Source organism: Nanorana parkeri, unplaced genomic scaffold (genome assembly GCF_000935625.1).
Source record: "Nanorana parkeri isolate BGI_ZX_2015 unplaced genomic scaffold, ASM93562v1 scaffold342, whole genome shotgun sequence".
Classification (NCBI taxonomy): domain Eukaryota; kingdom Metazoa; phylum Chordata; class Amphibia; order Anura; family Dicroglossidae; genus Nanorana; species Nanorana parkeri.
The window spans coordinates 355,938-370,883 of NW_017306610.1; the positions used below are offsets into that span (position 1 = coordinate 355,938).

Here is a 14,946-nt window from a genome sequence, read left to right on the forward strand (position 1 = left end):
CGCCACCCCCCCCCCCCCCCCCCAACAAAATGCATGTTAACTCCATTGTACATGCTTCCAGGAAAACAAAGTGATTAAAATGGGGTTATGGATGCATGTTACCTCTATGCATTCCTCCAAGGTTGGAAAATACAGAGGCTAGAGGGAGAGAAAAAAAATGCATGTTTTCTCCACCTATGCTTCCGCAACAGCGGGGGGGGAAAAAGGGGGAAAACACTAGACTACTGAAGGAGTGCTTTCCACTCCTATCTTGGAGGCATTGTGTTATTGACATAACAATTTGAAAAACACATGCATTAGGCTAAGGCAAGCACCAACGTCTTGTAAAATGCATTTGATAAATATTAAAAGAAAATATTTCTTCTGGTGCCATAGAGCAAATCTATTTACTTGTAGTATACAATATAAAGTAAAAGGAACCTTTACAACAGTAAAATATCAACATCAGTGTACTCAGACAACAATACGATGTTAACTAATGTCCGATGGTAAAGTAATCAGATATTCTCTGGATCAACACATTTTTTTTTTTACACTTATAAAATGTTACAATTCTAAACCACAATTATTGTATTGGGTCCTAATTAGTCATTTATGTCATACCCTGTCAAATTGCTTTCCATGCCCCCTGGATTCTTAGGAGGGTTTGTAGAGATGTAAAGATAAATGTATCAAGTGTGAGATTTAGCTTCAAATATTAGCGCATTAAGGATGTAGTCCACTCACAAACATGTTCTTTTTAGGGCTTCCTGCCCTTCACAGAAGTTTTCCCTCACAGGGTTTCTCCAATCATAACTTCAGCAAAATAATGTCTTTCCAAGTCTCACCGACTTCAGGTTATCACTTAAAACCTCTCCCACACAGGCTGTATCCAGCTGACGTGCCTCACAGGCTGTATCCAGGATGGAGTCCTCCTGACTTCTGGACAGACACCTCCCTTGTCTGCCAGCTGGTACCCTGAACCAGCATCCTTTTCATAAGGGATGTGCACAGGTGCACCATCGTTCGGTGATGGTCACCAATAAAGCCCGGACCCACGAATGGAGATTTCATCCTTCCCAGTTCACTTCGAAATCTCCCGGTTCCAGGATCCCAATGATAATTTAGAAAACCCAGAAATAATTGTGAAGCCAGCTGTTTCCTGGTAAAAGTACTTTTGTCCTGGAACTGCTCAGCCCCTCTGGCAAAATGGTCACCCAGAACTCTCAGCCAGTCTACATAGTGGCATTGCCACGCACTGCCACACAAGTTTTTTTTTAAAAATTGACATTTGTGTCAAGCATATTTTTAGCAAAAAACCCAAACCTTAAATGTTAAAATCTGGGTACTTCTGTTAAAAAAAATATTTGTGCATTCTTTGTAGTCTTTCAGCAACAACCTGCTTACAAAAGGCTAAATGCAGCTTTAGTATTTTATGTTCTGAAATTATAAAAAGGTGACAGCCAAGCTGTCCTCTTCTAATCTAAGAATGTAACAAAACTGCAAGCACCTCACACCAGTGTGTTCATATGATTCCTAATCAGAGGCCTAACATTTGGTGCACTTATGCATTATTTATGTTATGTCTTGCCAGAACCTGTATCGCTCTCATCATTGCTTAAGTTCCTGCTTGTTTAGGTCAAAGCTTTAAGAGGACTTTCATGTCATTTCCAGTGAGTGCTCCCTCTTTGTTCTGTTCTGACCTATTTCATTCCATATGTCATTGACATTTTACCTTCTGCGTTTCACTGTAGATACAGATGTGTCGTCTTGTCACAAGACAGTATATAAACTTTCAAATTATCTCACTCAGTAAAGTATATGATATTAATTCATTACTCACTAAAGTATATGAAGTATACACCAACATACTTTTTATGGGCTTCATATCACTCTGTTTGTCCTGTAAGTGTTTGTGTTTCTGCACTGTCCAGGATTTCAAAATCAATTCTAATATAGGTCTTCTATACAGCTATAATGACCCAATATTTTAGTAGCCTAAATGGATTGATGTAGAATAGTGAAAAATGAAGGAAGTACAAGTGATGGTGACTATTCTGTTCTGCTACACAGAAGGTAATGAAACAGAGAGTAACTCTATAGTTATAGTTGAATAATCTTTGTAAAATAGATCATGTAAACCTGAGTGGCCAATCATTTTTACAAAGCTTCAGAAATTCTGGAAGGCAGCACTTGCTGAGACACAACGGTGGCCTGCACGTTATCCCTGTTTTTGGGGAGGCATCTAATCCTCTAGATATTGGATGTTGCCCCACATATGTGATAAACAAACAGGCCACTGTGATTGATATTTGGAAAAGGAATATGTAAGGGCACATACATGATGACATCACCCTGCACCACACGTTTACATTAGTCACTGCTAGTCCTGTAAGGTATGTTTCTAGTTATGCCCTCTGATAAAGTAGAACTCCATCTTTCTAACAAGTATGATATTGTAAGGAAAAGTAACATCAACTTTTTAAAAAGCTTTTTTCTTACACATTTCAAGCCTAAAGTATTCTTCGCATCCAGTAAGAAATGCTTATATTTAACCGTGTTATCTGTCTGCAACTTTTCCTTAAACACAAAAAAGTTACCATTTTGCATTCGGTGGAATTTAATTTCAATAACCTACACACGTATAATGCATTCTGTCTGGTTATCAGATGTTGATCTGTCTATAGAGATGTACAGATAATATATTTAGCGAAAATAACTTCTAAATTGGGTTGTTTTGCTGAAATGCCATTTACAGTATTACATTATCAGAAACATAAACATAGCTTTTTATACAAATAATTCTAGGTTGTTAGCCAGAATGCTTGCTGATACCTATCTCTCTAGAATTTTTCACTGCTGTGCTATGTGTGCCGATAAGTAAATCTTATCTTAATTATAATTACATTGACACCTAACACATTTCTCTTTATTTTCTCCTCAGGCAGCCCACTCAGCGTTTTCTGTAGAGCTTTCTTTGGATTTAGTGGAGAATCAGGCCCCATGATCTATTGGATGAGGGGAGAGAAGTTTATCGAAGAACTGGAGAATCACATAAAAGAAGGTGTAATAAGGTACTTAAGTTAAAAATGTTACCAATAAAATGCTAATTTGTACTAAGGTCTATCTATAGCACTAAGACACAGAGGTGGATTTACCAATGATTCCCAGTGAATAAGCAGTATTCATCCAAATGAGATTAATTTGGATTCACCCTATTTTCAACAGGATGAACATGCATCAGGTGAATGTAGATGCATTCACCTATCAGAGTGAACAGCAAAAAAGTTTTCTTTTATCAAGACTAGGACCAGCAAAATATTGGACGCAAGAAAACCTTTTTTTTTAATCTTCCCTTTACTGGTTTATCCATTGATTATTTCACTGCAATGCCTCTGTGCTGATCACATTTCTTAAATATTTTGTAACTGCAATACACCCTAGGAGCTAGGAATGTGCAACTGTGTGTTCTAGTCTTGGTCTGCAGACTCAGCAGGAAAATATTCAGACATTCTCAGGTGGTTGCTGCTGATCTGGCACAAATGCCATCCCAATTCACCTGCATCTGTCTCACCCTCTGGAAGACTTCAGGAATGCTGTCCCTCACTTCCTGTGATATGTGGGCAACTGACATCACTTTCTGGTGCCGCCTGGAAATACCCCTACATGATGGCACACCAAAAGTGCATCACAAATGGCCTCCAATCACTAGCTGCAAAAAGGAAATGTACAAATAAGAAAAAAACTAAAATGTCTCTTTATAGTGTATGTAAAGCCAACATGTTTTTCTAGTTTTGAATAGTGAAATAAACCCTGTCAGGTTTTTAATGCTGTCTGTGTTCCCCGGTGGATAGAATACCTCTTTCTATTTGTCCTGGACATCACTGTTAATCGAACCAAAATTCTTTTTGATACCAAAACGAGAGGTAAGATAAAAATCTTACATTAAGGACCCAGGTTTTGCTGTCTTTTGTTTATTAACTCACTAAATATTCACTTACCTCAAAAGGGGCCTTCTAATTATTAACCCACTTCAGTTCATCTCTCCCCAGTGATGCATTTCCTTTAGCCCACTTCTTCACCTTGTTAAGTGAAGTAGCAGAGTAGCAGTGATGTCAGCAGCACAATGGCGATAATACTACATGTCCTATGTCAATGCATTGGACATGGTAATTGCTAGGATTTCACTTTATTATTTCTCAGCTGATTACGCATATGCATATTTTGGTTTCCCACCCAGTGTTTTTGCCATTTGTCTACCACCATACGTTTTAGAAGCGCAAGTGGTGAATGTTTCCTTCTGCTATGCCGGCATCAGACTGCTCAGATCAGAAGCACAGTGTACAGAGCCAATCCAAGCAGCTCTGTACTCTGTGATTACTCTGATGACTATACATGTGCACTGGCAAAAAATTAGTTTCGTTTCGATTCGGATTTTGTGTTATTTAATTTTTCGGAATTCAAATTCGGACGAAATTTTGTTAGTGATAGTTCATTCAAACTTTTGTTTCATTTTCGTTTCGTTCATTCAGTCTGTTGCAGCAAAATGACATTTGAGGAAAAAAAAGTTTTTCTCCTTCTCTAATGTCACTTTGCTGCAACGAACGAAGGTACGAAACGAAAACGAACGAACGCTAACGAATTTCGGAAATTTGGGTTTGTTTGCATTCGTTATATCTGTAATTCGGAATTCGGATACATCCGAATGTCCGAATTTCCGAAAATTCGTCCGAATTGCGTTTCGGAACGAAACGAATCGCACATGTCTACTGATGACCATTCAGTGATCACAGATGTAAACAGTGTGGTGTTTATATCTTAAAGCCCTCCCCTTCACCTTACAATACTGAAAGGAGAGGAAGGAAGGACTAATGAATTAATCATTTATTCATTCACTTGATTTGATTGTGGGATCATTTAGTTCCTGCAGTTAACCCTTTTACCACCCTCCTCTCTTGTACATGACCTGTATATTAATCCTTTTACCTCTCTTATCCTGTACAATTGCACATTAACTCCATCATCTCTGTTCTTCAACTGTATGTTACCTGTACATTAACCTCGCTATCTTTGTGTGACCTGTACATTTAATGATATGCTGTATCTAATGCACCATTACTAAATTATAAAATTAATTTGGGTACAGTGTTGAATGGCCGCATAATTGTCAAACTATCACAGCACCGAAAACTAAAAATGGTCTGGTAATATAGGGGTATTACAGGCTGGTACTCAAGTGAGTAAAGTTGCCATATTGTTTTTTTAGGTAGCTAAGCAGCATCTTTTCTGTCACCTCTGACACCAAAAAAGAAAATGGAATTTATATACTCACAAAACTTACAACCTGCTCTCAAAAAGTGTTGGAAAAGTGTAGCATCAAGGCTGCTGATAATTCAGTTGCATCTGTACATTTAATAGTCACTCAGGGAGAAGCAATACTAATCTTTTCTGCAGTATTGCGCTACTTGGTACACATAACCTTGTGGAAAAAAAGATGCAAAAAAGTGGTTTAGCAGCCACACTTAAAGAACTATTAGATCAGCTTGCGTGCAAACATATTAAAAGCTTCAAATATTACAGTGTATGCACATGCACCAGCAACCAAGGAGTGACTCCTCTCCACTCTCTTGATTCAGGTTATTAAGAGAGCACCTTGGAGAAAAAGAGGTAGAACTGGCACTGACATTTGATGCTGTACAAGAAGCAGATCTGGGTAATTACACCTGCCACGTAGAAAATCGAAATGGCCGCAGACATGCCAGCATCATCCTGAGGAAGAAAGGTAAATTCATGAAATGCATGCTGGCTTCTGTTAGAAAAATTTCCACATACTATGCAATTAGTCAGTTATTAATTTATTTATAAAGGTAAAGAGCAGAGTATACCATGTAGAAAACACATAGATGGAAGCAACATCAAGCCAAAAACTGTTTTTTGCTTTGAGATCTTTTTTTTTATGGTTAACCAATCTGTATGTTATTGGTAAGTTACATAAACTCTTCAGTCTCATTCTCTCCATATAAAATTAAGTGAAATAAACTTTTACAGGGATAAATTATATGGTTAAAAATTAACAACTTTGGGATAATGTAAGCAACCTTCCTATATAGTTGTTTACCCGGTGTTGGTAAAACCCATTCTGGGTCTCGTTTTACTAGGAGTCTGATAGGAGTCTGTCCCACCCAGAGCTCTAAGTTGGTGGACCATAATTTGGTGGTGGCTGTACAGGTCCTCAATAGTGTGCAGCTGGACCTAGTGAGGGTGTGTCCCAGTGGAAGTAGAGACAGTGTGCTGAATGCAGCAAGCGTTTTGTTTTTGGAACCAAGCCTGTCAACAGGGCAGGAATCAGTGGATGAACTGTAACTGTTCACAAAAAGGAAACGGACCCAGCCCAAAGGATGATCACAAGTCATAAAACAAAATAAAGTTCTGTTCCACTGAGCCTTACTATCTCTTTTTGGCTGGATGCCTTCAACCTTTATGTTTAGTGCTGTCCAGAATAAAAGCTGCCCATTTTTGCTGGAGACTCCGAGTTTGCCTCTGCCTAGTTCTCTAAATATACAATATATACACACAGTATATATGCAGAGTCAGATCTAAGGCACTGTTGCCTCTTGACTGCTAGAGTGAGATTTAGTCACTGCTGGGTTGTCGACAGTTTTCCTCGCTGAAATCACTGACATGAGGAAGCAAAACCCTGCTTCTAAAAATGGCTGCCTTTCAAACAGAGACACAGTCAGTTATGGGGAAATATCAGGTGCAGGTAGACTGGAAACTGTGGCTGAAAGAAAAACACAGGTAAATGACTTGTCACAAGTATTGTAGAGTTCAGTTCCTCTTTAAATGTTGTTGCTATGGTTTACTACACTTTTTATGTCATCACTGCTTTTTACATTTACTTTTTTTATAATCGAAAGTGTGTTTTTGTTTTCAAATATAGTTCAAAATTTCTATAGCTGCTGCACAGATTAAAAAAGACTATTGTACTGAACAGTTTAATGATATAGTTCAGGCATGGTATTATAATATTCTGTGAAGGGATTTGGAAAATACAACAAATACATGTTTGATTAACAGACATGGCAAGGGCTTGGTAAAGAGGATAATTGCAGGGGGAGTACGAGAGTGATGTCAACACCATAGTACAGAGTAATCAAGAAGGGGCCACTCTGCTGGCACCCCCATGTCTGGCAAAGGTACCCATAGCATCACCTTAGGGTGCAGTGGGGAGGTTGAAATTTCCACGGACAACCATTGCTTATGTGGTGCAGTATGGAACCAGTCCAAGACTCTAGTCAATAACGAAGCTTTATAATAGAGAAGGAAATCAGGCAGACCGGCTCCCCCTCGAGACCTAGGCGATAGTTAAGTCTGGGCTTGGCATCCTTCCAAACAAACGTTCGGAAGATATGCCTCAGCTTAAGAGAGAAAGAACAGGGTATACGTATGGGGACCGTTTGAAAAAGGTACACAAATTTAGGTAGGACATCCATCTTAAGCACATCCATGCATCCGAACCACGAGAGAGGTCGAGATCTCCATGCTTGAAGGTCTGCCCCCGTCATGTTCAGAAGCGGTAAATAATTAAGCTCATATAAGCAGGACAGGTCAGAGGGTATGTGGACACCAAAATATTTAAGGGAGGAGAGTTGCCAGGAAAAGGGGAAGCAGGAGCGTAGGGAGGAGAGTATAGCAAAAGGGACAGGGGACAACCCTGATGGGTACCATTAGAAATGCCATTTGCACACACACGGGCATAGGGAGACGAATATAAGGCCATAATTTTGGATATGAACGGGGTGCCAAGCCCTAGTTGTGTCAATGAGGCGCGAAGGAAGTGCCAGCCAACCCTGTCAAACACCTTTTTAGCGTCCAGGGAAAGCAGGCAGATAACGCAGCCCTCAGATAACGCAGACACGCAGGAACCTGTGAAGAGTTAGGCAAGTAAACATTAGCAATCGTATAGATAGAGCCATTTAACAAGATTTTCAGAAAAACATAACACCCAAGGGGGTCTATAGAGGAATCAAGTGCTTGGAGCTTACTGGATCCCAATGGAGACGACCTTAGACTTAGTAGAAGGGTTGGTGCTGTCGAACCATTCTCTATAGTAGCATTGCAAGCAGGCTGGATGGTTCCCAGCGCAAAAGTGCGTCTCCTGAAGGAGCACAATATCAATCTTTTGCTTGTGCATGTGATAGAGAACCTGAGATCTCTTGGAGGGGTGATTAAACCCTTTCACATTAAAAGAACTTATTGACAGGGCCATGGCAGAACATAAAAGGTAGCATAATAGGGATAGTAATGCGGTGGGCTGACTCCAGTCACTTCCCCAAGGATACAGATAATGGACAACACAGTAGACCGATAAACAAAACAGGGGCGACAAGAAACATAAAGGGGAAGAACCAATACATGTATAAAGGGGGCTCACAAGGGGAGCCAAAATGGGACGGTACCACAGAACCATACCCTCCGGGCAGGCTCCAGGTAGGGAACCCAAACAGCTAAATCCAGCCATATGGCCAAACACCTACAGTAACGTGGGTGACCTAGTGTGGGGGCGGGGGGGCCCAAACGGAGCAAAAAGGGTAGAGATCTGCTCGTGGGCAGTACCCCACCCCCAGCCTAGTGTTAGTAAACAATTATGCAAACAAAGTAAATGATGGGGAAAAAAAGCATTGTACCGTGAATAATGCAAATCCAAGAAGGCACTTCAAAATGGAGGCAAAAAAGCCTAAACGTAAAGGTTAGAGTGAACGCAATCAGAAACTGCAAGTAGACACTCCTGGGTCAAAGCGCGTGGGTGGGATATGGTCCCAAAACAGGGAAAATGCAACAAAAACACTGTTCCCAAACAATAAGGAGTAACTTGCTAGGAGTCAGGAGCCTTGGGCACCCTGGTAGGAAAGCCTTCTGATGAGAGAGAAGCAAGTCACTTCACCGAGGTAGTGGAAGCAGCAGACCTGCAAAGAGATTTCGTCTGTCAATGTTTACGAATCGACACATCAGGGAAGCTCGTGGTATAGGGTCAATCCAGTAGGGCGACTTGGGCCAGCTGGAAGAAGCCAAGGAACCGTGGAAGGTCGCCCAGGTGGCGGAAATTTGAGGATTTTCCATCGCGGGATGTGATTAGGTGGAATAGGTATCCCCAGTGGTAAGTGATGTTGTTGGCGCGAAGGACATCCAAAAGGGGCTTGAGGGCCCTACGCATCTGGAGAGTACGGCGAGAGGTCTGCCAGTAGGAGGATCGGGGAGCCATTGAACTGGATCTTGTCAGAGGCTCGAGCAGCCGACATCACCGCTTCCTTCACAGCATAGAAGTGCACCCTGCAAATAACATCTGTCGGGCGGTTAAGGGTAGCAGACCGTGGACCTAGGGCGCGGTGGGCACGGTCTATCTCCAGAGGTGAATCAATAGGCTTCTGCAGGAGCTGATTGAAGACAGAGCGAACAATGTCAGCAAGAGCCGACGGCTCCACCGATTCAGGAATCCCTCTCAGGCGTATGTTGTTACGCCGGGATCTGTTTTCCTGGTCTTCTACCTGGTAAATCAGGTTGTGCAATTGGACCAAGTGGTCCTGGAGCACCTTGTGATGCAGGTCTAATCTGGAAGGCATCTCCTCGTTAGTGGATTCCAAGTCCACCAAACGTGAGCCGATGTGGGCCATATCAGCCTTGAGTCCCACCATCTCGGCTTTGTAAGCGACCTCCATCCATCCGGGACACGTAGCTCTCTAAGTCAGCACGAGTGGGCAGGGAGCGGATATAGGCCTTCAGGTCCCCGTCACCCTCTTCCCAGTCAAAATCCGTAGGATTGATGGTTCCTCCGACACCGAGGCCATCGATCGGGAGAGTGGAGGGTCTACCCAGGGGGAGGGCACGCCAGCCCGAGTACTTGCCCTTTCAGCAGAGGAGTTCACACATGGCGAGGTCCGGGCCTCGTAGGCCCGACACAGCCGGCGGGACCGCGGTTGTACGCGGCGACTTCTGCGAGGCCTGAAAGAAGGTGGAGAGTTTCCCCGACTGGTGTCCACCTGTGCCCGAAGGAGTCTTGGGGTGTCTTTTAGTACCCATCAGGCGGTTTGGTCGCTAATGGAGCTGTAGAAAGGCTGTAAGGGGCACCATGCACTGGAGCAGAGGGAAGATGCGACTCACTCCGCCATGCGCCAGCCACTCCCTCCCCAGGAAAGCTCTTTTATGCTGAGCTAATCAAAATGACCACAGCTGATCACAGTTGAAAGTCAAATGGCTTTGTGTGCCATTGGGAAGGTGATTAGCTACTCCTAATTGAGTTTACAAGTCATTTTTAGGAAGGGTTGATCCTTTTTCCAACTCAGTGATTTTGTTTTTTAAATTTGTTTATTTTTTCTGAGATGTTGGTGTTATATCTTTCAACTTGAATGTTATAATGTGCACTAAGCAAATACAGATGAACAAAACAAAAACTGTATCTGTCTTCATTTCAGGCTGCAAAGCAACAAAATGTGATTATTTTAAATGGGGTTGATTCTTTTCTATACCCATTGTATAGCAGCATGTACACTTTAATGGGCAACCCCATCTGATGTTAATTGTCCCCTACCCATCCCTCCCTTACCACTTTATTCATCTGCCAAGAGTGACAAAAATACTCAGTACTTCCAGGTATTGGCAGCATGTGGCTCACTCTGGTAATTGGCTGTTCTGTCACATGGTGACAAAGAGTTTTCAGCCCCTGTGTAAGCTCCAAGGTCACAGCTTGGGGCTTACATAGGGATTTCTGTATTTACTCCCAGTGGCCAATAGAGTGGCAGTGGAGTGAAAGAAAGCAAATATTTTCAACAGGTGGGTCTGCTATGAAAATTAACCTGTTGCTTCACCCTGCATATACTACAAAGGTTTCCAAATAGCACTACCACAAGCTATTAAAGTATAGCTTGTTTGGTGATGCATAATGGACATTTAGGGGCACATTGCAACTAAATGGATAGGCTTTACAGTGCTGAGAAATGTTGTATGTCCACCTGGTTTTCCCAAGGAGGAAATCATAGCAGTGGCGCACAATGTTGGCTTACTTCAATAAAACTATCTTGTTCCTAAAGCCCAACTCTAGCCCAACTGAGCACAATCTACCCCCAAACACACTGCAAGGAATGCATGCTAATGTTTGCCTAGGAGTAGAGGGATAAGGAGTAATACTTTCCTTACTGCTGGGTACCTCGATCTGTATGGCCAGTCCCACAAAGCTTCTGTTGTAAGGTGCTTCGGACATGGTTGAATGCCTGCATCCTCCACATAAAACAGCAGATGACTCCTAGGGATAGCCCACAGCTCTGAACATCAGTGGGAAGAGTGGAACACTGGAGTGGGGGTAGTATTTGTTAGTATTATTTGTGCATCACTCAGCTGTAATTCTTCAAATCATCTCTGAATTGGTTCTGACACTGTCATTTCTTCTGAAGGGTGGTTACTTTTGTTCCCCATGATCCGTTTGTGTGTTGTAAAGTAGCTACCACTTCAAGCTCACTCCTGTAATGGACTACAATCTCAAAGAGCGAACTTGGAGTTGAGGCTCGCTCTTTGAGATTGTTGTCCATTACGGGAGCAAGCTTGGAGTGGTAGCTACTTTACAACACTTACAGGGACCGTGGGCAACAAAAGTAGCTACCCTCCAGAAGGAAGGACAGTGCCAGCACAAATTCAAAGATGATTTGAGTATCTACAGCAGAGTTATGAACAAATAAGTTACATTTTTAATAGTTAAAGTACATTTTTAAGGTTTAACTCCTGAATTTAGTGTCGCTTTAAAGGTTTCTAAGTAGGGATGTTCAGATACCAGTGCTGATACTTGGCATTTTCACAAGGACTACCAGGGTTTCAGCAGTTGCACCTGCAACTTCGCCCTGGCGCTCCACCACTGTCCTAAAATCATTAATCTGCATTGTTTTGGAAAAACTGTCACATGACACTAAACAAAAATGTATCTTTGAGTACTTTGATAAGTACCAGTACTTGTACTTGATCTGGAAATATGATATCGGTGCATGGCTGCACAAATCCCAGGAGCATCGTAACCAATGCGCCATAAAAATGACAGCTGCCTCCTAACCAGTGAGTTTTCTCTAGTCTAGTCTTGGTACAAGCACTGATACTTTTCCAGCTCCAAGTACGGTACTTGGTATCTGAACATCTCTACTTTTAAGAGAACGTATAACCCAGTATTAAGAAACCAGGTCACATCATAAAAGACTGACTTGATACAATAGAAGAGACGCATGCTGCACAAAATTCGACATATTGTAAAAATCACAGAAGTCCCTCAGTAGTTAATATATTTATAATTAATAAGGTATAGCAATCTCTCTGAACAAACCTGTCATTCTACCAATGCTAATAACCAAATGCTTAAAGCTGATTGGTCGGTGTGTGAAAAGGTTTTACCTTTCCAAGTTTTCTTTAAACCAGTTAGTGCACCATTCATATGTATGCATGTTTAACCTAGTTTAATCTCGCTCATAAGCAAATATGGTATAAAGATACCTGTGTGCACAGACCCAAAAAATAACCTAATTTCATGTTTATGTAGGAGAAATTCCAAAGGATATACAGCCATGCAGATGTGCAGTATGTATACCAAATTATTTAGAGCCATGAACAACATTCAGTTTAAAACAAGCAGGGAAATGTAAAACAAAACTCCATTAATAGTACAGCTACATAGCCAAAATATACTAGGCGTGAGTTAATTAAATTCAATTTATATATAGGTCTGCCCAGAAAGATACCCTGGTGTTCTCACTGTGTTATATAAAAGTCAGAAGATCCTGCACAAAAACAATGCTCCAGCAAATAAAGCTGTCAGAATTCAGGGCACGTCATTTCCAAATGGCTTGTCAGATTAGATGTAATAACACCCTTGTTCTTGATTCAAAACATAATTAGCAGCGGAGGCCGAAAAAAGAAAAGTACATTTACATGTACACCTGGCAAACAGCGACAAGCAAGCAGCTCAGTAAGTATGTCTCTGATCATATTGCCTGCCAAGCAGCAGTGTCTCAGAGAGAGATGCAAATGACTTCTTACACTGTGTATTTGTAAGACGTGTGTTTATATGAGAACTGATTGGTACTTATGTTACATTTAGTATAATACGGTCGGCATAATGTAAATAGCATAATCACTGCATATTAAAATCAGTAGGAACAGATTAACTGTCCCAGTGCCAGGGAGAAATTGGATATTTTATCTGTGAAGACATTTTTTATTTCAAAAACTGTCTGGTTTATACAAGTCCATATTGATGATCACATCACAGCAGCATTTATTTAATTTTAATGTCAGTATTTCAAAAAGAAGCACCGCAGTCATTGATATTAATTGACACCTTTGAGCAGACACAGGTAACAAAGACTTCGGACATGTCATTGTTTCAATGTGCCCAAGGCGCCAACAGAAAGATAATCACATATAAAGTAGATCAATTGAAAAAGAAAATGAATAATAATACATGCATTCAAATAAATAACACTAATAAATTATATACATGAGAGAAACAGTGACACCTGCTGGCTTTTATAACTACATTCAGATAAAGGAAACTTTAAAACTGCTCTTCATACAGACTCAATCTGAGATAATATCCCCGTTTAAACAAGAATTTTGATGTCCATCTAATTCCACTGGTAGATTTTAGATCAAAAAAATAAAACCGTTTAGTGTAAAGATTAGTGTCTTGCTATAAAAGAATTATCCTATAGTTGTATTAGGGGAAGTCCACGGCAAGTAAAACTGCGTTTTTATACAATTTTACTTGATTTATCATTATTTTTTGTAAAGTTTTATACTCGTGTACCTCTACTCTTTATTAATGAACGCTGTGCTTTCCTGAAACCACTTATACATGCTCTGTTTACCTAAAAACTACTATGGCAATTTTCCAACGAAGGTAAAGTAAACAGAGCATGTATAAGTGGTTTCATGAAAGTTTATTTAAAGAGCAGAGGTACACAAGTATAAAGCTATCCGAAATAATAATTAAAGTGCCAGAGTTGAGCTTTAATAACTGGCAGGACCTCTGTCCAGATTAAAGGCACCAGATGCAGACAGGTTTATTACAGTAATTTGGATATGCATTGCTGGCAGGGACACATTTATGACTGAAGATGTCAACGGTGCATGTCCATGCTGCATAATTGTGGCTGCTGGCTGCAATAGGGTACTTGGGCATTACAAGGCCTGCTGCCACTCCCCTATAGGATAAGAGGTGAGAAGAGTATAAAGTTAGTTCTCCCTCTCAATGCCAGGGTGAGCACCACTGCTCTTTCCACCACTGCACTAACACTCATGACCCTGCTTACAGCCACATTTTTGTATTAAGCCTGAACAAACAGGCACCCTTTTGCTAGATATAATTAAACCGATCAGTAAGTATTGAAAAATAACTTCATGTAATCTGTTCATAGCTCTATGTCTCGCACCCTACAAGGATAGCATTATATCTGACTGGTTGTGCCATAACGGTAGTCTTTACCTACACGAGTAGGAGGCATAAAGTATGGATCCAAAATGATTAGACTATCTATAAATTACATTTAATATTATGGTTATCTTTCTTTTTCACTTAAGAAATTATGGGAGAGATGACTGGTAAAGACATTAGCACAATTGTGAATTTGCTTCAATTGATGATTTTAATTTTTTTTTCTTTTTTTTTTTAGAGTTAAGGTACAACATGGAGCTTGCTGGAGGTCTGTGTGCAATTTTTATTGTATTCATTTTGCTGATCATAATCTATAAATGCTACAATGTGGAATTAATGCTCTTCTACAGACAGAACTTTGGAAGTGATGAAGCTGCAGAAGGTAAGCCATTTTTTAAATATTTTAACTGTTTTAATGGTTGAGACATTGAAAGCATGCACTTTTTTAATGGTGGTTTGGTTTTACTCAAAAAAGCATTTTGAAAATATCAATTTATTAGGGGTGC

The 14,946-nt window shown here is 40.7% G+C and overlaps 1 protein-coding gene across 1 annotated transcript in view; it reads left to right on the forward strand.

Moving 5' to 3' along the window:
* The window catches only part of IL1RAPL2 (interleukin 1 receptor accessory protein like 2), a 303,517-nt gene that overhangs the window by 267,327 nt on the left and 21,244 nt on the right, over positions 1-14,946 (forward strand). The window contains exons 5-7 of the mRNA XM_018558483.1: positions 2,924-3,053; positions 5,616-5,761; positions 14,679-14,822. Coding sequence (XP_018413985.1) covers positions 2,924-3,053; positions 5,616-5,761; positions 14,679-14,822 — 420 coding nt within the window. The remainder of the gene's footprint in view (positions 1-2,923; positions 3,054-5,615; positions 5,762-14,678; positions 14,823-14,946) is intronic.